At 42.3% G+C, this 20,984-nt stretch overlaps 2 protein-coding genes across 9 annotated transcripts in view; one reads left to right on the forward strand and one right to left on the reverse strand.

Moving 5' to 3' along the window:
- The first annotated feature begins 28 nt into the window (after positions 1-28).
- cc2d1b (coiled-coil and C2 domain containing 1B) lies at positions 29-19,697 on the forward strand. Of its 6 annotated transcripts, none has more exons than XM_053673796.1 (26): positions 29-208; positions 1,821-1,944; positions 2,052-2,193; positions 2,459-2,565; positions 2,692-2,796; positions 3,421-3,585; positions 3,740-3,955; positions 4,287-4,425; positions 4,522-4,649; positions 5,517-5,595; positions 5,960-6,019; positions 6,630-6,784; positions 6,877-6,949; positions 7,115-7,269; positions 7,889-8,021; positions 8,185-8,357; positions 8,581-8,706; positions 8,815-8,873; positions 9,012-9,128; positions 9,938-10,011; positions 10,174-10,232; positions 10,435-10,486; positions 10,690-10,789; positions 11,075-11,165; positions 11,305-11,427; positions 12,936-19,697. In XM_053673796.1, exons 2-26 carry the CDS (start codon positions 1,879-1,881, stop codon positions 12,942-12,944), a joined length of 2,706 nt encoding a protein of 901 aa, XP_053529771.1. In that variant the 5' UTR covers positions 29-208; positions 1,821-1,878; the 3' UTR covers positions 12,945-19,697. The 6 variants fall into 6 exon arrangements, 5 of the variants coding, with proteins under 5 accessions (XP_053529771.1, XP_053529772.1, XP_053529770.1 ...); XM_053673797.1 differs by having other exon boundaries at positions 203-226; XM_053673795.1 differs by lacking the exon at positions 29-208 and adding an exon at positions 250-666.
- The window catches only part of zfyve9a (zinc finger, FYVE domain containing 9a), a 19,566-nt gene continuing 16,015 nt past the window's right edge, over positions 17,434-20,984 (reverse strand). For all 3 annotated transcript variants that reach the window (XM_017495170.3, XM_017495169.3, XM_017495168.3), the window contains exon 19: positions 17,434-20,773. In XM_017495170.3, the coding sequence (XP_017350659.1) occupies positions 20,612-20,773 (162 nt within the window). In that variant the 3' untranslated portion in view covers positions 17,434-20,611. The remainder of the gene's footprint in view (positions 20,774-20,984) is intronic.

Below are 20,984 nucleotides of genomic sequence, written 5' to 3' on the forward strand. Positions count from 1 at the left end.
CTGTTTTTTTTTGTTTTTGTTTTTTTTCCTCGATGGTTTGCCACAAGGGTTTACACAGCGAAGCAGAACATGTTAAATATGTTTATATATAATATGAATGTGATTTATTTATTAATTAACGCGTGTTATATAACCTACGACCTAACGTATCCTAACTTAATCTCTAAGTTAATGACAACACGCAGACATTTTTGATTAATGTCTTGCGGTAGGTTTTATTTTTCAGGTAGAAAATATCATTTAAATGTATCTATATTTAAATTTAAATGTATTTGCGCATATTTATCGATCTATTTAATGTCCTGTAGATTAATGTACAGACACCAGTGTGACTGAAAAGCGGGGGCTTGTGGGAAATGTAATTTTAGACGGTTGTTGTACGGCGGTAAATATTGCTAAAAACGGTGCGATTTGTATAAAAATATTCAACACGACAAACAGAATAGAACCTAATAAACTGCATAAACGTGTCAAGGAAGTGTATGTAATAAATTAGGTGAAATCTTTAACGTTAGGTAAATGGTATAACCGATTGTCAGAACTTCACTTCCGGGATGTGTGTGACGTGTCACTTTCTTAGCCAATGGCAGTGAGTTTTGTTTTGACCAGAACCAGGAAGTGATGATGTTTTTGATGGGAGGATTGTGACCAGAATCCTGACCAGAAGTAGGAACGAAACTAACCTAATTACTGAGCTATATTTATCTTTATATCCGTGAAGAACGGCTGTTTTAATTCAAGAGCAGGAATTACAACCGGTGGACATTTTAGAGATGTGTTTTTCTTTGAACTCTGGAGATAACGGGCTTTAGGAAGGAACACGTTTCTTGCTCAGCCCCCGTGTTGTTGTCATGTGAATTAGTTCACAGCTGAAGCTCCGTGTTTTTCCCACGACACACTAATAAAGTGATATTTTATCGTGTTTACAGAACGACGGTAATGTTCAGCGGGATAATGGTGCGTTTTAAACTAGCTACTTAATTATAGTTAATTATATCTAATCTTGTTTTGGGGGTTATTTGCTTTACCTGCTTAAACTCATCATCCACCTTACAGGTAAGAAACATGCGCATATAATCAACCAAATAATTACTTCCAATTCATCACACAAGTGGAGCAAATTGCCTTGATTACAATTATGAACTAATGATAATTCTTGCTACATAATAGGTTAGACGTATTAAAATGGGATAGTGTATGATTCTCAATAAATTATTTAAATCATTTACCATTGTATGCGCATATACAGCGCAGCATTGGCTGCCTTTGAGAAACGCAGTCTTGTGGCAGGTGAAACCTATCAATGATTGACACGGAAATGCTTTTAGAGGTCATGTGAAATCAATAATGTTGTTTTTTGTTTGTTTGTTTTTTTTAAACAACTTTTAAATGCTTCCTTAAATGTACATTTTAGTGTTTAATGTGTCATTAATTCTGTTTTACTTTCATTTACTTTACATTCATTTAGCTGTTTGTGGAAACTGATTCACACATCATGCTCATCACCCCAGATTCTCCTCATTAATGTTCCTGAGAGAATGAAATCCTAAAAAAAAAAAAAAAAATTAATAAAAAAATCACTTCAAGAGAGATTTGACTTTAAAAGACATGAGTCAGAAAATCACAGTAAAAAAAAATTCTTATTATTGTTTTACTATTTATGTAATAATACACGATGATTTTTAATCTGGGTAAAAGTGTAGGCGCTTCTTGCGGCTTTACGGGAAACTCACCGGGGTGTGTTTTGTGTTTAAATGCAGTTAAATGGAATCTGATTAAGGATTATGTAACCTGAGGAGTTTGCATGTCGTGTTTTGCAGATTCGCGTCCTGTTAAACTGCTGAGTCACTGAAGCAGGTGGGTTTGAGGACATTGAAGATGTTTGCCAGGAAAAATAAACGTCCTGCGGCTCCCAAAGGCCAAGGAGCTGCTGCTGCCAAACAGGTGAGTGGGATTTCATACGCAGCGAAGAACGCGCCGGAACGTCCGGGTCGCGTCGCCGTGCGAACCGGCAGCCGCAGGTGTGTGTAAAACTCTGTGTCTTGCTGTAGATGGGTTTATTCCTCGACTTTAACCCCGAGGACATGATGGATGTGAGCGTGAACGTGGACGATCCGGATCTGGAGGCTGAATTCGCTGCCATTGTGGGGAAAAAACCGACTACTGCTGCTAAAGGGAAAAAAACCGGCAAAGGTAAAAACAGGATCGAGTCCAAGTGAGGGAGGCATGTCCTCTGTAATTAAAAGTCAGTCTTAAAAGAGGAGGTGTGGCCTAAGTCAATGACGGCTGCAGTAAAGGATGCTTGGCCTCTCTGCTTCACTTATAGTGAAGGAGGTGTGGCTTTTGCATCTCTCAGTCCCAGTAAGGGAGGTGTGGCCTAAGTGGCAGTCAGTCATAATAAATGAGGCGTGGCTTGAGTATTTACTGCTTAATTAACGGTAAATCTGATTTTTTTCAGCTCCGTTACCAATGGAGGATATCGAAAAGATGACTGAGGCCTGCATGAAAGACCTCGACGACGATGATGATGACGACGACGACCTCGAGGATGATGAAGACCTCCTGGTATTTTTTTTCCTTTATCGTTACTTGTTTCTGTTCTGCTGTCAGTAGCGCGTGTGTGTGTGTGTGTGTGTGTGTGTGTGTGTGTGTGGAGTGTTGTAAGCAGTGTACATGCTACATGTGTTGTAGGCGGAGCTACAGGAAGTGGTGGGTGAAGAGGAAACAGATTCTGGAGCAGAGACCGCCACCTCGCCTGGCATTGAGGAAACTGGGCAAGTGAGGCCAGAACCACAGGTACTATCACAGTCCACACACAGAACCGCAGTGCAGAATGACACGTACCCACAGTGTATTATGGGTAACCCTGTTGGGCACTGACCGATAACAGAGTTTAAACTTGTGTTTAAAATGAAGTACGCAAAGACGTACAAGGACATTTTCTCAAGGCAAGTGGCAATGATGGAAAAAGTGCCATTTATATATATTTATGTATAGTTTTGAATGTTTTATTCATTTTTTTAATGTATTTTTTTTTGTTTATCTGTTTGTGAAGGAAATGCAATCCTTGGTTTTTAAACAGTTTTTTTTTTAAACAATTTTTTTTTTTACTGTTGAATTTATAGATGCATTATAATGTTTCATTGACTACAATAATACTACTACTACTACTACTAATAATAATAATAATAATAATAATAGTAATAATAGTAATGTGTTTTATCATGTAACTGTATAGTAATAAAAACTAAAATGATTAAAATTAGACTATAAATAAATACCAATGAGTCATGATTGAATGCTTTATGATTTAATAAGCATCAGTATTGTGAGCCAGTGAAAACGTTCCTCACCTTCAGGTGATAAAAGTATGACTTCATGTATATACTGATGATGTCACTGTTGTTGCTCCGCCCACAGGACGCGAAGGCGTCGTCCACCACCCCCCCAGCGGCGGCAGCAGCAGTATGTGGTAGTGTTGAACACAGACTTCAGGAGAGAATCGTTATGTACAACACCGCCATAACCAACGCTAAAGCTGCAGGAGAGTCGGGTAAAGCTCGCCGCTACGAACGAGGGCTCAAGGTGCCAAAACATTTCTTCATCTTATTGAATATCTTCAAGATATTCATCTTATCATCACTTCCTGTGCTTTAGGAGAATCTGTGAATTTAGATTTTCATTATTATTATTATTATTATTATTATTATTATTAATTACTAGTGTTTTTCTCCGTCAGACTCTACAGAGCATGCTAGCGTCCGTACGTAAAGGAGGAAAGATAAACGAAGCAGAGATCCCCCCTCCAGTGGCGTCTGGTAACCGTGGCGACGCTGTTCCTCCCTCGGCTTCTCCCACATCCGCACCGTCCCCACCCGAGCATAACGAAGAGTCGGACAGCGCTGTGGAGACTTCACCCGTTTCCATGGAGACCATCTCTGTGTCCACGCTGCCGGTTCGGACGAGCGCTAATCTGAAATGTTCTTGAAAGCGTATTGAAAAAAAAAAAGAGCCAATCAGGTTCCATATGCAAATGATGGCCATGCTGCTCTGGTTAACCAGGGGAAGGGGCGTGGCCTATAGGGTTAAGAGTGTTGTAAATTTGCATATTCATAGGATCTGGATTTCTCGATGATGGGAAATTCGTGCTGATTTTAAGTAAAAATCTAAACGCAAAACAGATTTTCTGTTAACTTTTGTACACTGCAGTTTGATAGACAGGATTTGATTTATCTATTTAAAAGTTGTGCTTCAGAGTGATGCCATTGTTTCTGCGCCGCCCACAGGAAGTGAAAGTATCCTCAGCAGAGACCTCGCCCGTTTCCGTGGAGACCTCCGCTGGTTCTCTGGAGCCGCCAGCCAGCGGTGACGGTCCGTCTGGTGTGATCCTGCCCGAGGAGGAGCGTATCCCAGAATCCCCTGCAGGTGAGTTTGTAAAATGATGAGTGTTAGTTGCGCCGGTTTATTATCATTATAACAACCTTTTTTTTTTTTTTTTTTTTTTTTTTTTTAAACGTACAGGTGCAAAAGTAAGTGCCCCCAGTAAGGAGGCGTTGTTGGAGAGACAGAAGCAGTACAGGATGGCCGCTGTGAGGGCGAAACAAGCCGGAGATCTGGAACAGGCCAAAACACACATGAAGAGCAGCAAGGTGAGAGGAGCGTCTGCACCTGTCTGTCTGTCTGCACCTGTCTGTCTCTGTCCATCTCTGTCTGACTGTTTCTCTGTTCTCATACTGCACTTGTACTGTGTTTCTTTAACTGTCTGCCTTAGTCTTTCTCTCTACCTGTCTCACTGAACTTGTCTGCCTGCCTGTTTCTTTATTCTCATACAGGGCTCATTTAATGCTGAGCTTTACCCTCACAGCTTCCTGTCTGTCTGTCTACTCTTGTATACCTACCTGTCTGCATATATGTCTGGGGGTTTTTTGTTGGTCACCCTGTCTGTCTGTCTGACCATCTCTCTGTCGGTCTCTCTCTCTCTGCCTCTCTCTCCATCTCTGTCTCTCTCTATCTCTTTCTCTCTTTTTGTCTCTCTTTCTGTCTCTCTCTCGCTGTCTCTCTCGCTCTCTCTCTCTCTCTCTCTCTCGCTGTCTGTTTGTGTGTCTCTCTCTCTCTCTCTCTGTTGACAAACAAGACACTGTTCTGTTGTGTCGCAGTACACAGCCTCTTTGTGCAGGTCTAGAAAGAAACTGGAAAATTCTGGAATTTAAAGGCACTTGTTTCCACATGTGTATGTGAGTGTGTGTGTGTGTGTGTGTGTAAAATGGGCAACTGTTCATAAAAACAATTCTGGAGGCTGTAATATTTTGAAAGACCCGTGTTTAGGCATTCTCTTTTCGTTTCATTTCTTTTTCTTTTCTCAGTTGCGTGTGCGCGTGTTGACGCGATCTTCTCGCTGCTAGACTTCCTGCTTTCTGCTCGTCTCGGCACAGACACTAACCGCTTTCCGTGAGGAATGTGAGTCACGAGCGAAGTTACAGAGCACTGCTCCTGTTTTGTCTTTTTCTCCGCTTCAGAGTTTTGATGCTGCGCTCGCGGCGCTGGCGAAAGGAGAGAGCGTGGACCTCGGTCAACTTCCTCCTCCTCTGTCTGGAGGTGAGTCGGAAAGCCACGTTCTCCAGAATTCACACGATAAATTCACGGAATTCATCTCCATCCAGTGCAACGTCAATGTTTCCGGTTTAAACTTCCTGTTTTGTAGGCTTAAAGGTCGTAGGTCATTTAAGAGTTCAGTTATTCAGCTAGTGAAACCGCTAGAATAATGCTGAACCGGAAGATATAAGCATACATTAGTTGATAGACATGTTAGCGTCATAGCTCCTGGGCAGAACTAAAGAACAACACTCCTGCATTATTTGTGGTTTAAAGGAAAGCTTGTTTAGTGTAATATTAATCGCGTGTCGGGTTTTTTTTTTAACCCCCCCCCCCCCCCCCCCCCCCCCCATCCCCTCTGCTCTAGGGACGGAATCTTCTCCAAAACCAGCTGTAAAGATTTCGCAATCATCCCCGAACATGCAGGGTCAGTACTCTAACTCTGTCTCTAACTGAATGATCAACCAAGAGTTTTAAAGGGTTAAAAATCTTTTATTTTAATTTACTTTTAATAGTTTTTAAAGGAGACCTATTTTAAGCCTTTTTTACGAGATGAAATATCAGTCTCCGGTGTCCCCAGAATGTGTCTGTGAAGTTTCAGCTCGAAATACCCCACGGATCATTTATCACACCCTGCTGAAAATTCCCCTTTTTGGGTGGAAGCAAAAACACGCTGTTTTGGTGTGTGTCTCTTTAAATGCGGATGAGCTGCTGTGCCCCGCCCCTGTGCTTATAGAGAAATTAAATAAATAATGAAATATGGCATGCTAACATAGCTAGCTAAGGTTTACATGGAAAATTGACCAGAATCGTTTACATAAAAATGTAAACGATTCTTAGCTAGCATGCTAACACTGTGACTAAACTAGCAGCACATATCTGTGCGTATGGGTCACTAGTAAATATGCCTGTGGTACAAACTGACAGGTTTGCAGTGCATTATGGGTAATACGCACGACTCTTAGACCTCAGAGAGAATACCAGCGTATATACAGTGAATATTGTTGTATTTAACCCTCGTTATTTTGTTCGTTCAGCACACGAGGCGGCGGTGAATCCGCTCGGACCGGTCCCGCCCAGAACCGTTTTGGAAGCTCTGGAGCAGAGGATGGATAAATACAAAGAGACGTGCGATCAGGCTAAAGCTAACGGCGACGAACGCAAAGCTCGCATGTACGATCGCATCGTCAAGGTAACCGATCACATGACCCCTTCCATCAATAAACACAGCCTGTAGTCTGTTTGCATAAAATGGCCGACTCGATCATTCCCTTCCGTCCACAGCAATATCAGAGCGCCATCCGCTCACATAAAGCAGGACGAGCTGTTAATTACGAAGAGCTGCCTGTACCGCCAGGTCAGTCTCTGTCTCACACACACACACACACACACACACACACACACACACACACACACACACACACACACACACGGAGGGAGATGGACACAAACATGCTCAACTGCCTGTCAGACTCGTCACATTTTTATAAGTACTAATTTTTCATTTGTCATTTGCAATCAGGTTTTCCACCAATCCCAGGACAGGAGGCGATTAAACCTGAGCAGGGATTGGCTGCCGCGCTGGAAACAGCCAGTAAGCTCGCTTCTAACGAGGCAGACGGCGGAGACGACGATGATGAGGAGGAGGAAGAGGAAACAAAGAAAGAAAGCAAACAGGTCTGCCTCTTTACTATTATCGTTAAAAGGATGGATGGATGGACGGTGTAGTAGAGGGAAAGATGGATGGAGGGATAGCTGTATATAAATAAATACACATATTTATGGATGGATGTTTACATAAAGAAAGATGGCTGGACAGCATGGATGGATGGAAACTGAGGAAAAAGATGGATTGACACTTGAGTAGAAAGATGGATGGATTATTGGATGGATGTATAAATAGTTGTATGAATGGATGATTGGAGAAAAAGGAGGATGGATGGCTGAACGGACACTTAAGTAGACAGAATGACGGATGGATGGAGGGATAGCTGTATATAAATGCGTGCACAGGTTTGTGGATGGATGGATGGATGGATGTTTGCATAAAGAAGAATGGATTTACACTTAAGTAGCCAGATAAATGGATGAATGTTTAAGGAGACAAAATATATAGATGTATGGATGGAGAGAAGGATGGACACTTAGACAAGCAAAAGATATGGATGGATAGAATAGATAGAGAGAGACGAAGAAATGGAAGGCTGGATTGATGGATATACATATGGAATGATATAATCACGAATTCTTCAAGTTAATGACCGTATGAACCGATGATGTTCTCTCTGATGTTCAGCCCAAAGCTCCAGCAGCAGTGGAGAAGCAGAAGAAGCAGATGATGGCGGTTCCTCAGGCAGTCCAGCATCCTAAAAGAACTCCTTCACCTTCACCTGAGAGACCTACCAAGAACGAGAACCCGTCTTCCACAGGTCAGTAGAACTCCTGTGTTCCCTCCTCAGAGTTTTCAGCAGAACAGGAGTGGAAAGAAACCTTCTTTTTGGTTCTTTAAAGTTCCAGGAGAGCAGTTCAGTTTTCAGGATTCTGTCGTGACCGTCCTCCTTCCTGCTCAGTGACCGTGTTTATCTTTCTCAGTGACGGAGCAGGTGGAGATGTTGGAGGCTCGGAGGAAGCAGTACATGAAGGCGGCGCTGCAGGCCAAACAGAAGAACGACATGGAGCAGGCCAGGGTTTATTTACGCACAGCCAAGAGCTTCGAGCCGCTGATTACTGCAGCACGCAGCGGAAAACACGTCGACCTCAGCAAGGTGAGGAAAACTACACCCACCAGTTATAACAGACGGACTCCTCATAATGGGGATGGAGGGATGGATGGTTAGACAGACAGATGGATGGTTGGTTAGACAGACAGGAGGAGGGATGGATGGTTAGACAGACAGATGGATGGTTAGACAGACAGACAGACAAATAAATACAAATGTGGAAAAATCCAAAGAGGGGTGTGTGTGTGTGTGTGTGTGTGTCTCACAGGTCCCGTCTCCCCCTGCTGATGAGGACGAGGACTTCATCGTGGTCCATCACAGTGAGGTGGAGGTGTCTGAGAGAGCTGAGGAGGTTTACACTCAGCTCAGCACCATGCTCAAGGAGCAGTACGAGGTGATGCACTGACCCCTGAACTGTGACATCATCACCCAGGTCATCTCAGGTCAAACCTGCACCTGCTATACATCCTATCATCAGGGTTTTCTTCTCTTTCCTCTTTAGAAATGTTTGACTTACTCCAAGCAGTTCACTCACATGGGGAACATCGCTGAAACAACGAAGTAAGAACACGCACGCACACACACACACACACACACACACACACACACACACACACACACACACACACACACACACACAGATCCTGACTCATCACATTGTGAAAGTTCAGTTCTATAATGTTCTGCTCCTCCTCGTAGGTTTGAGAACATTGCAGAGAGATGTAAGAAGAGTCTGGAGATCCTGAAGCTGGCTCAGAACCGAGGACTCGAGCCTCCTAAGCACCACTTCGAGGAGAGAACGTATCGCACCGTCAGGTACACGTGCACACGCGTCACGTTAGCATATCCTAATAATCACCAGATCCTGCTCTTTTTAATACAACTGCACGCATGGGGCTTTTTTTATTTTTTATTTATTTATTTATTTATTTATTTATTTATTTTTTTAGTTTAAACGTTAATGAAATTTTTGGCATGCTAGCGTTAAAATGTGTCAAATATTTGTTTAAATAAATAAATAAATAACTGTCTTTTCACTTTTTTTTTTTTTCTAATTTTGTTGCGTTACCTTACAATCCGGAAATGATTTTTTTCTCAACACTAAACAAAAACAAAGAAATAAAAAAAGACTGTTTCATAAAGTTGTGCAATTAATTTAAAAAAGAGCTCATTTATGTAATATAAATTATATACTACTCTGGTCTGTTATATTTTTAACACTGTATTTTATATATATATATATATATATATATATATATATATATATATATATATATATATATATATATATATATATATAAACATAAAGTTATATTTTCTTTTTTATGTATGATTAATAAAATTATATTATAAATAAGAATGTATACGGTTATAAAATAATACATTTTTGTTAATTTATATATCATATGCATTTTATTGCCTGAGAGAGTACATGAACTGTGATATTTTAGTTTATATATATATATATATATATATATGTGTGTGTGTGTGTGTGTGTATATACGTTTATTGACCTTTTTAAGTGATTGTATAAAAAAGTCATCTAGAGTAAAAACTGTAATGTCATATGAAGGAGAAGTAAAAAAAGGTGTGTGTGTGTGTGTGTGTGTGTGTGTGTGTTGAAGGATCTTTCCGGAGCTCAGCAGCAGTGACATGGTGGTGATGATAGTAAAAGGAATGAATCTTCCGGCTCCTCACGGTACGTCCTGTGTGTGTGTGTGTGTGTGTGTTTTCGTCGTTAACCCGGTCAGAGGTACAGGGATTATTTGTCCTGTAATAAAACTTAAAGAAGATTATTAGAGTTTTGTTTTATCCAGAAGAGGACTGTAACGTTCTTCTATCTTTACTTTGCGTCCGCAAGGCGTGGCGGCGAACGACCTGGACGCGTACGTCCGGTTCGAGTTCCCCTACCCCAGCACAGTGAGTGTCTCTCACACACAGCAGGACCTTTTAATCTCACACTGTAAATCCTAATCCTGGATCGTTTCACACGGATAGATCTTTACCGGCACGTGGATTTTTAAATAAATACACACGCAGTTAGACTAATGAATTATTTTATTTGTGAGGTGAGGTTTTAATCCACACGATGTGGTGATGTAAATGCTTTGGTCTGTTCCAGGATCAGCCTCAGAGACAGAAAACTGCGGTGATTAAAAACAACAACAGTCCCGGTGAGTGGCGCGGTCGAGCAGATCGTCCTCCTGCGGTTTGTAAACGTTTAGAATAAAGAAGCGGGTTTGATTCGGTCGGATTAAAAAGTTGTTCGATCGTCTCACTCCGGCTGCGCAGGTATGACGCAGGATGTAACCATGTGATTTTTTTTTTTTTAATGTGGATTATTTTTAATCCGCTTCACGTTGTTTTGACGCTGTAGAGTACAACCAGAGCTTCACCTTAAACATCAACCGTAACCACCGCAGCTTCAAGAGAGCGGTGCAGACCAAAGGCCTGAAACTGGAAGTGTTTCATAAAGGGTGAGACTCCGAGAACACACACACACACACACACACACACACACACACACACTCACATCTTCATCTGGGCAGCGCACACACACACACACACACACACACAGTCTGGTTGATGTAGTTTTATTATAAGCAAATATATTTATTACTTAATACTTAAACACAGGTCTAAGCTAAAATTCTTTACATAATATTAAAGATTATTATTACCCATAATATTTGAACTGAATCAAACCCTCCCTCTCTCTGTGTGTGTGTGTGTGTGTGTGTGTGTGTGTGTGTGTGAGACAGTGGTTTCCTGAGGAGTGATAAACCTGTAGGAACAGCTCATGTTAAACTGGACAAACTGGAGACTGAGAGTGAAGTGCGTGAGATAGTGGAGGTGAGTGCTGAATGACTCACTGATTCACTGACTCACTGATTCACTCATTAACTGACTTCATTGACTAACTAACTCACTAGATTACTGCAATCCTGATGTGTACTCTCTCTCTATCTGTGTGTGTGTGTGTGTATGTTAGGTGATGGATGGCCGGAAGCCCACAGGAGGTCGAATAGAGGTCAGGGTTCGTCTTAGAGAGCCACTGAGTGGTCAGGACATGCAGACTGTCACCGAGCGCTGGCTGGTGCTGGACCAATCGCATGTCAGTGTCGTAGAGCTCGCTCACTCACTCACTCACTCACTCACTCGCTCTCGCTCCCTCCCTCTCTCTGTTTATATGTCTCTCTCTCTCTCTCTCTTTCAGTCTCTTTTCTCTCTTTCTCTTCCCCCTCTTTCTCTGTCTCTCTCTATCATTTGTGTAATATTTAGAAATCGGGAGACTCGGATCTCGGCTTTAGCGTCATAGGAACGTCCAACTTGGATTCCTGTCTTAGTCTCGACTTCCTTAACCTGTGGAGTGAATTTAGGGAAAATGAGAGAGTTAGATTTTTCACTAACTAACCCCTTACTGTTTTTTTTTAATTTATTTTATTTTTTTACTAAAAATCTGACTTTCTCAGATTTTCCCCAGATTCACACCACGATAGGAAATCACAGAAAGTCTCATTTTTTTTGTCGTAAAAACAGTAAGGGGGATATTTTTCTTGGGTGAAAAAATGAACTTTCTCAGATTTTCCCCAAATTCACAGCACATGTTAAGGAGGTCGAGACTAAAACAGGATAAACAGGGTTGTTGTAATGACTGGAATATACTGAAATTGGGAGCCTCGGATCTCGGCTTTGGAGCGTGACGGGAAGCTCAAACTCGGATTTCCGAGTTAGTCTCGACCTCCTGAATCTGTGGTGTGAATTTGGGGAAAATCGGAGGAGGTCACATTTTTCGCCTCAAAAAACACAAACACAAACCCCTTACGTTTTTTTTGATGAAAAATCCGACTTTCTCAGATTTCCCCCAGATTCTCAGCGTAGATTCAGGAGGTCAAGACTAACTCGGTAATCCATGTTTGAGCTTCCTGTCACGCTCCGAGGCAGAGAACCACCCTTTCGGAGGCGAGCGATGTTTGAATTTAGATCTGATCAATTCTATGCAAATCAGGAATACGCTTCGACAAATACCTAATCTGAATGTTTAATAAAACTGTATTATTATTCAGCTGCGTATAAACCTTATCGACGTTTACAAATCTAAACGAGACAAAATAATTTGATTCATGACCCCTCACTGTCAGTAGGGGGCAGTATCACAAGCCAGGCTCGGACGAAGCCACTCAATTCGCTTAACACAGTTTTCCCCGCTCTCTAACTTCCATCATGGCCCCCGGAAAATCTCCAGAAATCCTTCCCGTTACTGCTAGTAGATTAAATAATAAAAACGACCAGAGTAAATCCCGAAAACATGAGAAGTGTTGAGTTTGGATTCTGCATTTTGACGGTTTTATAAAAAAAAGTCTAGATTCAAAAATGCAATCGAGTACTATTTGATTATTTACATATAATGTTTTCTCTTTCTCTTCCCCCTCTTTCTTTCTCTCGCCGTCTCTCCATTTTTCTGACTTTTTCACCCGAATATGATTTCTGTAATAAATGTAGTTATTGTAAATGTCTCCATTAATAATGATTAATAAATAACAATAACGATAATTCATGCTCATACTGATTTACAGTAATACACGCGTTATCGAGATGTTCCCCTGTCTTCTCTCTCCTCAGTCGATCTGATCTTCACTCTGTCTGATCCGCCGTGATGTCACACTCGGACACGCCGCCGTTCCTCGTCCTTCGTTGCAAAAGTTGGGAGAAGACGTCACAGTTTCACATCAAAACCACACGGTGGCGCTGTTCACACGTTCAGTCCAGCACGGGGAGAAAAAAACAAAAACACACAGCTGGGGTGATTCATGATACACAGTGAGATTAGATGAGCGAGTTATCTCTCTCTCTCACACACACACACACACACACACACACACACACACACACACCCCTCTGTATGGACTTTATTGATGTTGTGTGTGAATCTGAGATGCTGTTTGTGATTAAAGTGTGGCTCAGTGACGTTTAAACCGCACTTATGCACTAATACCAAAGCGATGGGTGTAGCTGGAGCGCGACGTGGTACGATTATTTAACCTGCTGTTTTATAGCACAACACTGCTGTAACATTTAACACGCAACTGATTTATCTATGCAAAGTGCTCGTGTCGGTTCCCTCAAACACCGCGATGGTTTTATAAACTCATTTGTATGTCACGAAGCAAATCCGCTGCACGGAGAGACACGGGTTTAACCACACGCCAAAGCCATAATCCGCGCTCACGCAAACCCAAATGATTACAATACGCATATTTATTACAGGAAAACGCTTCAACGCGCTGCTAAGCTAGCATTTAGTGTGGAATCTCTTCCAGTGTTGTTGTGGTGTCTTTTTATTTCTTTTTTTTTGTTTGTTTGTTTTTTTTTTAACGCGCCCTTGTCCACTTCCAAGCCCTCGGAGTACTTCATCCTGAGACGGCTGGAGATCGTCATGAAATTTCAACAGCGCCACCTGCAGGACCGGAGCACTCGTACGCGCAGAGTTTGTAGCGTCGCGAAGGTGGTTTCATTTTCTCACAAAACTCTCCGAGGTGTCGTCTTCACGTCACGTACGCCGAAGAGGCGTGAAAAAAACGCGCCGTTATTTTTATTTAAGCTCACGTTTGTTTGAGAACTGACCGCGCGTCCGTTCCCGCTAGCGAAGTATGAGCTGATTCGCGTGAAACGTCCGTCGTCGACGCTCCGTCTCACGACCCGAGACAGAAATCGCTTGCTGGTGCGAACAGCTGGATCTGTAATGAAATTCGATAGTACGTTTTTGTGTTTTGGAGAACTTGTACAGTTCTTCTGTTCTTCCTTCACTTAGGTTTTTATCTTAAAAGCGCGGAAAAATCGCCAAAAACGAAATATTTGGAAATCACATAAAAATGTGGTGGTTTTTTTTTTTTTTTTTTTTTGGTTTTTTTTTTGGGACGTAGGGAGCGTACGATTTTTAAACTCTGCGGAAGTGGACGAGGGCGCGTTCTAAACTTCGGGATGAGACTCGCACGCACTTTTCGGCTGCTCTTCCTGCACTTTGACGTGGCTTCGCGGTGGTGGTTCTGTCGCTCTTCAGGCTGTTCGCCAGGTTTACATGTAACGTTCTGCTGAGCAAACCAGACACGCTCGTATTTTTATTATCATTAGTGTCTGGTTTTTCACTTTAGATGGTATATAATATTGTCCGAGTCTTGCCAAACTAACTGGTTGCCATGGTAATATGCTCTGTTTGAAAATAGCTTTGGCTCGTCACTGACGGGCGTGCGCTGATTAATCGGTTATACGATACATCGCAATATTTAGCACACGATATCATCACGAGCGCTTCCCCCTCACTGGACGCAGGATAAAACGGTTTAGGAGAAAGCGAACCGCTACGATAAACACGTTCTACGAGCGGCAGTGTATGTTACCGTGGTAACGCTGTAATCCATGATGAATAATAATAGCTTTATTAATTTATGCTTTAGTCTGTTGTTTCGCTGAGGAGGAGAAAAAAAAAATAAAAAATGTCTGCGTTCTTTGGCGTCTAAAAACAATTAACGCCCCCAAAAAAGTTTTTTTTTTTTTTCCTTCTTCTATAAATACACACACACGCAGGTCTTCATATATGTGTCGTAAACGATTTCGTTCATCTCCGTTAGCTACTCCGCTTTAAGATTTTAGGAGGCGGGGCCTAGATAGGGGCGGAGTCATAGCAATCAAAGCCGAGGGGGGAAAGTCGTAAAATTTCAGCGGTTAGCAAGTGGGTGTGGTTTATAATATTCAGTGGGTGTGGTTTATAATATTCATTAACCTCATATCTTCAGTGCAAAACTACAGACTCCGAACACGTCGAGTTTCTTTGAGAGGAAGGCGGACGTTCTGGACATTTTAGTTTCTTTAAATTCCGAATACGCCAAGAGTTCATTTCACTACTTTATCGTTCTTCCATTTCAAAGTTGTAGTAATAACGCCGGTATCTTTTATTGTTGTATTTGTTTTTTTGGGGGTTTTTTTTGCTTAGAAGTGAACATGCCATTAATCAGCTATTCAGTGTATCTCAGTTATCCGCTGCATCATCACCCCTTGTTCCGATCAGCAGTAGGCCGCCTAAGTAGGGAGCAATATTTAAGTCTACCTGAACGTTCCCTCGTTTCGGACATCACCTTTCCGTCTCTTCCGGAGAAAACAATCCCGTAATCCTGTTCTGAAAACGCTGATATGGGAACTGAATACTGGCACACGCTGGGATTTACACACACACACACACACACACACACACACACTCACTCACTGAGCTGGAATTAAATAGCCGTGTGTACGTGTAGAAAACGTTGACCTGAGCTGAAGAAGACGTCGTGGTGTTTTTTCTGAAAGCTTCTTGCCGGAAGCTGAAAGCTGGATTTTTCAGACTGTTGTAGAAAGTTTGTGAATTAAACTTCTTTTAGCAATAAAGATCGAAAAGACGCGTCTGTGTTTCTCTCCTAAATGTCTGTTTTAGCCAAGTCACCGTTTCAGACCCCGGTTCTGCTCACGGCTCAGGTGGACCCGTGTGGTGGAGTTGACGGTACGATAACAATCCAGGCCAGAGTTTGGACTCCGATTCTTACGGCCGGAGGAAGACTGAGACGTGTCTCGCTTTTAGTTCATGTGAGAAGGTATGAGGTGAGCGTGATGATCTCGAGGTTGTGTTGCAGACGATGGATCACCCTCCAGGAAGTGAGGTCAGAAAGGCAGTACGATCTCTTCTGAGGGATGTGGGAGGCGGATGAAGGGAAAGAGGAGTAAAGTGTGTATCGTGAGACCTGATCACCCGAGTACCGACCCGTGAGGGACACCCGCACTGTGTCTGTGAGGAAGCCGAGCACGTAACATAAACCAGACCGGTTAGTGCGTTACTGCACGTGTGTTATCTGCTTTGTGTGATATTTAGAAATCGGGAGACTCGGATCTCGGCTTTAGCGTCATAGGAACGTCCAACTTGGATTCCTGTCTCAGTCTCGACTTCCTTAACCTGTGGAGTGAATTTAGGGAAAATGAGAGTTAGATTTTTCACTAACTAACCCCTTACTGTTTTTTTTTATTTATTTTTTTTACTAAAAATCTGACTTTCTCAGATTTTCCCCAGATTCACACCACGATAGGAAATCACAGAAAGTCTCATTTTTTTTGTCGTAAAAACAGTAAGGGGGATATTTTTCTTGGGTGAAAAAATGAACTTTCTCAGATTTTCCCCAAATTCACAGCACATGTTAAGGAGGTCGAGACTAAAACAGGATAAACAGGGTTGTTGTAATGACTGGAATATACTGAAATTGGGAGCCTCGGATCTCGGCTTTGGAGCGTGACGGGAAGCTCAAACTCGGATTTCCGAGTTAGTCTCGACCTCCTGAATCTGTGGTGTGAATTTGGGGAAAATCGGAGGAGGTCACATTTTCCGCCTCAAAAAACACAAACACAAACCCCTTACGTTTTTTTTGATGAAAAATCCGACTTTCTCAGATTTCCCCCAGATTCTCAGCGTAGATTCAGGAGGTCGAGACTAACTCGCTAATCCATGTTTGAGCTTCCTGTCACGCTCCAAAGCCGAGATCCGAGGCAGAGAACCACCCTTTCGGAGGCGAGCGATGTTTGAATTTAGATCTGATCAATTCTATGCAAATCAGGAATACGCTTCGACAAATACCTAATCTGAATGTTTAATAAAACTGTATTATTATTCAGCTGCGTATAAACCTTATCGACGTTTACAAATCTAAACGAGACAAAATCATTTGATTCATGACCCCTCACTGTCAGTAGGGGGCAGTATCACAAGCCAGGCTCGGACGAAGCCACTCAATTCGCTTAACACAGTTTTCCCCGCTCTCTAACTTCCATCATGGCCCCCGGAAAATCTCCAGAAATCCTTCCCGTTACTGCTAGTAGATTAAATAATAAAAACGACCAGAGTAAATCCCGAAAACATGAGAAGTGTTGAGTTTGGATTCTGCACTTTGACGGTTTTATAAAAAAAAGTCTAGATTCAAAAATGTAATCGAGTACTATTTGATTATTTACATATAATGTTTTATTTAATTGAAATTCCAGTCATGTTCATGGATATCAGTCTCTCTCACACACACACACACACACACACACACACACACACACAGCATTTCAGAAGGTTTTTATTTTACATATAATACAGCTTTTTCATAAAGTCTCCATTTTATTGACAAAAAACAAACAAACAAAAACAACATGGAGCAGGTTAATGCTTCTTTTTGGCTTTTCGTGTTTTACATTGGAAAGTTTTTGACCCACATCAGGATTTAATCTTTCACCTTTCCTCCTCGCCCGTATCCACGTCTTCTACAGTGTGTAACGCGTCACTCGTATCACTCGCTTAACCATATCTCACACTTTCTGTGACCAAAGCTCCCGTTTCATCGTGCATGCAGTCCGTGAAAATAAAGAAAAACAAACAAACAAAAAAAAAAAAAAAAACCACTGCATCGACAGCTTCTTAAACAGGAAATGGAAAAAAAAAAAACCAAACAAGACTTCAAACGGATGTAAAAGGTAACTGTTGCTTTGAGCTGCATCAAAGACAGAAAGTAACATCGTAACAGTTTATACGTGAAGTGCTGCGTTAAAATGAACTCCATCACGTGTTTCCGTAACGGAGAACCGATTCCAGCTCGCTCGGTTCATTTCATTTTTTTTTTTTTTTTAAGATCGTGGACTTATACGACAATTTCCACAAAAAAAAAAAAAAAAAAGTTTGAAACTCGTGCGTTTGTTGAACACAAACCTTTTTCTAAAGCTCTGAAACGAAAACGTTTAAGTGTAGGTTCAACGAGGATGTAACGTTTGATCCGAATACTCGATTCTGATTGGCTGTTTATTATTCACCCGTGACCCGGTCCGACCCACAGAACTTTCTTCCGTCGCGTTCGAGTCCGACTGAAACGTAAACACCGTCAAATTCCTGACGCGGCGTTTCTCCGGAACGACGTCGCCACGACGCGGCGGGTTTTCCGTCTCGACTCCGCTAACGCGTGCGCGGCGTGTCGTAGATAATCAAAGCAAAGCAACGTGATAAAAGCATTACAGAGTACTTTAAGTAAAAGTCATGGCCCCCCAGCGCAGTTCTTTTGACGATCACGTGACTCTCGATTCCGCATCAGCGTCTCGTCTCCGTCCTCGGCTTCTGTGCGATGGCTTTATTCCCAGTGCAGTTCTTTACAAATTAAAAGTCTTGTTCCGTTATTTATTATCTTCTGATGAAGGGGGGTTTTACAGTTCGCTTCAGATCACACGAGGCGATGGACAGACGACGGAATCTGCGGTTTTGTATCACATTAGAACCTGGTTTTCATTCCTCCTTTCACCAGCATTCGTTCGTTCAGTCCCAGTGTTTAACGCGTCCTTGTCGACTTCCCCTCGTTCCATCACTTTAGCGCTGTAGACCTGACGGCCAAAATACGCACTAAACTAACTCCGAGACCCGGAATAACCGGGAGTTTTACTCTCTGAATCAGGTCTCGGTCGTCAGTTTGTCTGCGACACCTGGTGGACGTTTATTCTGGTACCTGGCTAGAAAATTAGCTAATGAGTACGTTGGCTAGTTTGCAAAGTGAGCAGTTAGCAATCTGATCAACTGATCTCGATCTGCAGAAACGGTTTGAATATCTAATTCTACTACTTAGCAAACTTCTGCACCAGATACTTACTTCTCAAACCACACTGTGACCTGGTATCCAGCTCAAACGCGAGACAGGCAGCTGGTTACTAGACCCGCCGTGTGAAATTAGGGATTCGGAGTCGTAAAAGGTAAGCGGACAAGGGTGCGTTACAACAGTCTGGGGTTAAATTAGCAAAGCACTTGTGAAATGCTGGTTCAGTTTAATGCTAATTAACGTCTCTGTGACACTCATCACTCCATCCATCACTCCGTAAACACGTCGTCAAAAACGGAACGCTACATCGCTTCAGCTTTGGAGGAATTCCACTTACAGACAAATAAACAAACAACGTCCATACTATTGAAATAAAGCATCCGGTGATTAAAGCTAATAGTAAATAAATCACTCCGAGCAGAACGTCCTGTTTTTAAAATCGTCACTTCTCTGTTTCACGCGACCCCCCCCCCCGGCAAAAAGGCGTCTGATTGGTTAAGTGCAAAAACCAATGAAAGGAGGCGGATTTGAGAAGTTTCTCGAATTAAGCAAGACTTTCCCCGAAAGACGGGCGCTCCTGCTTCGACGGGGGCGGAGCATGAGCTCAACTCGATCGGCCAACTATATAATAGCGTCATAAAGTTAGCTTGCTCGCGTACACGACTAACTATATAAACACGCTAACGTGACGCAACGCTAATGTCGGGATAATTCATAACCAAAAACGGTACTTTTTTTTTTCTTTTTTTTTTTTTTTAAACAAAAAAAGCGTAAATCGGCGTTTCATGACGTTCCATGCACGTTGCGTGCCTGTGCGCTAGCATGAAATTAAAGGTGCGGTTTGTCCTCATTAGCACCCCCTGCTGTCTGCAAAGTGCATCGCAATTACAATATCATTCAAATGGTACATTCCCTCTTGTACAAATCAAACGAAAGGATGTCAGGGACGGGCAAGATGTGTTCCAAGGTGGGGGCGGGGCTAATATCCAAGCCAGAAAAATGTCAACAAAAGCCTGAAACGAAAGAATCTATAGCAAGATTCGTTGCACGGTAATATCGTAAAATGATCATTTTTTGAAAGAATATTTTTAGATATTTAGAAACATCTAAATTATATATATTGCAAACCGCCCCTTTAAGTTGTACTTTAGCTAGCTAGCTGGAAATAGTGTACGATTCTGACCTGGCTTTCTATACGACCATCTTTTTAGTGTTAAATACTTTCAGTATGAAATCATTTTTAATCCCAAATCCGCTCAATTTCATTGGTTATGAAAAGAACTGTAACAGACTCTGTACAAGCCTCTCAGCAGCGTTCCTCCGAGAACCAAGAACGCTCCGATACCTCCATCTTTCATCCATCCAGATCAAAGACCTCCAGCGTCTCTCTCTTGTTTAGTTTTTTTTTTTTTTGCTCCCAGCAGCATTTCTAGATTTCCACAGTGGAGGAGAAACAAAAAATAAAAAGCACCAAAACTCTGAGATTGTTGGAACCCGTGGCTCCGGGGGAGATGTCTGGAGATGGTTCATGTAAAAAAATGGTGCATAGGTGATCTGCTGGAACGCCGCCGCCGCTGCTGCTTCCTGTTCGTGTTTCTGCAGCGTTCGGGTTCTTTGAAGTGCAAATGAATAAAAGAGAGAGAGATGAGGTCGTTTTCAATTTCAGTTTTAAGAGATGATCTCCAGGATGTAGAAGATGAGCTCCATGACCACGGGACCCTCGCTCAGCTGACACGCCCCGCTGTGGATCACCGGGATCAGGGCGCTGTCCAAATCGCTCAGGTACTGAGGGAGCAAGGGCTGACCGTTACTGCCCACCAGGTAACCCACCTGAGAGACACAAACGAGGCGAGCGTGAGGAGGAACACCTGATCCGCACCAATTACACCGCTTTATTATTTTCATTCCTGCTCAAAGATGGAGGAGGAACTGGTTTATAATGACCGGAATATAATCAAGGCGGGAACCTCGGATCTCGGCTTTGGAGCGTGACAGGAAGTTCAAACTCGGATTCCTGTCTTAGTCTCGACCTCCCTAACCT

The sequence above is a fragment of the Ictalurus punctatus genome, chromosome 20, assembly GCF_001660625.3.
Source record: "Ictalurus punctatus breed USDA103 chromosome 20, Coco_2.0, whole genome shotgun sequence".
NCBI classification, from domain to species: domain Eukaryota; kingdom Metazoa; phylum Chordata; class Actinopteri; order Siluriformes; family Ictaluridae; genus Ictalurus; species Ictalurus punctatus.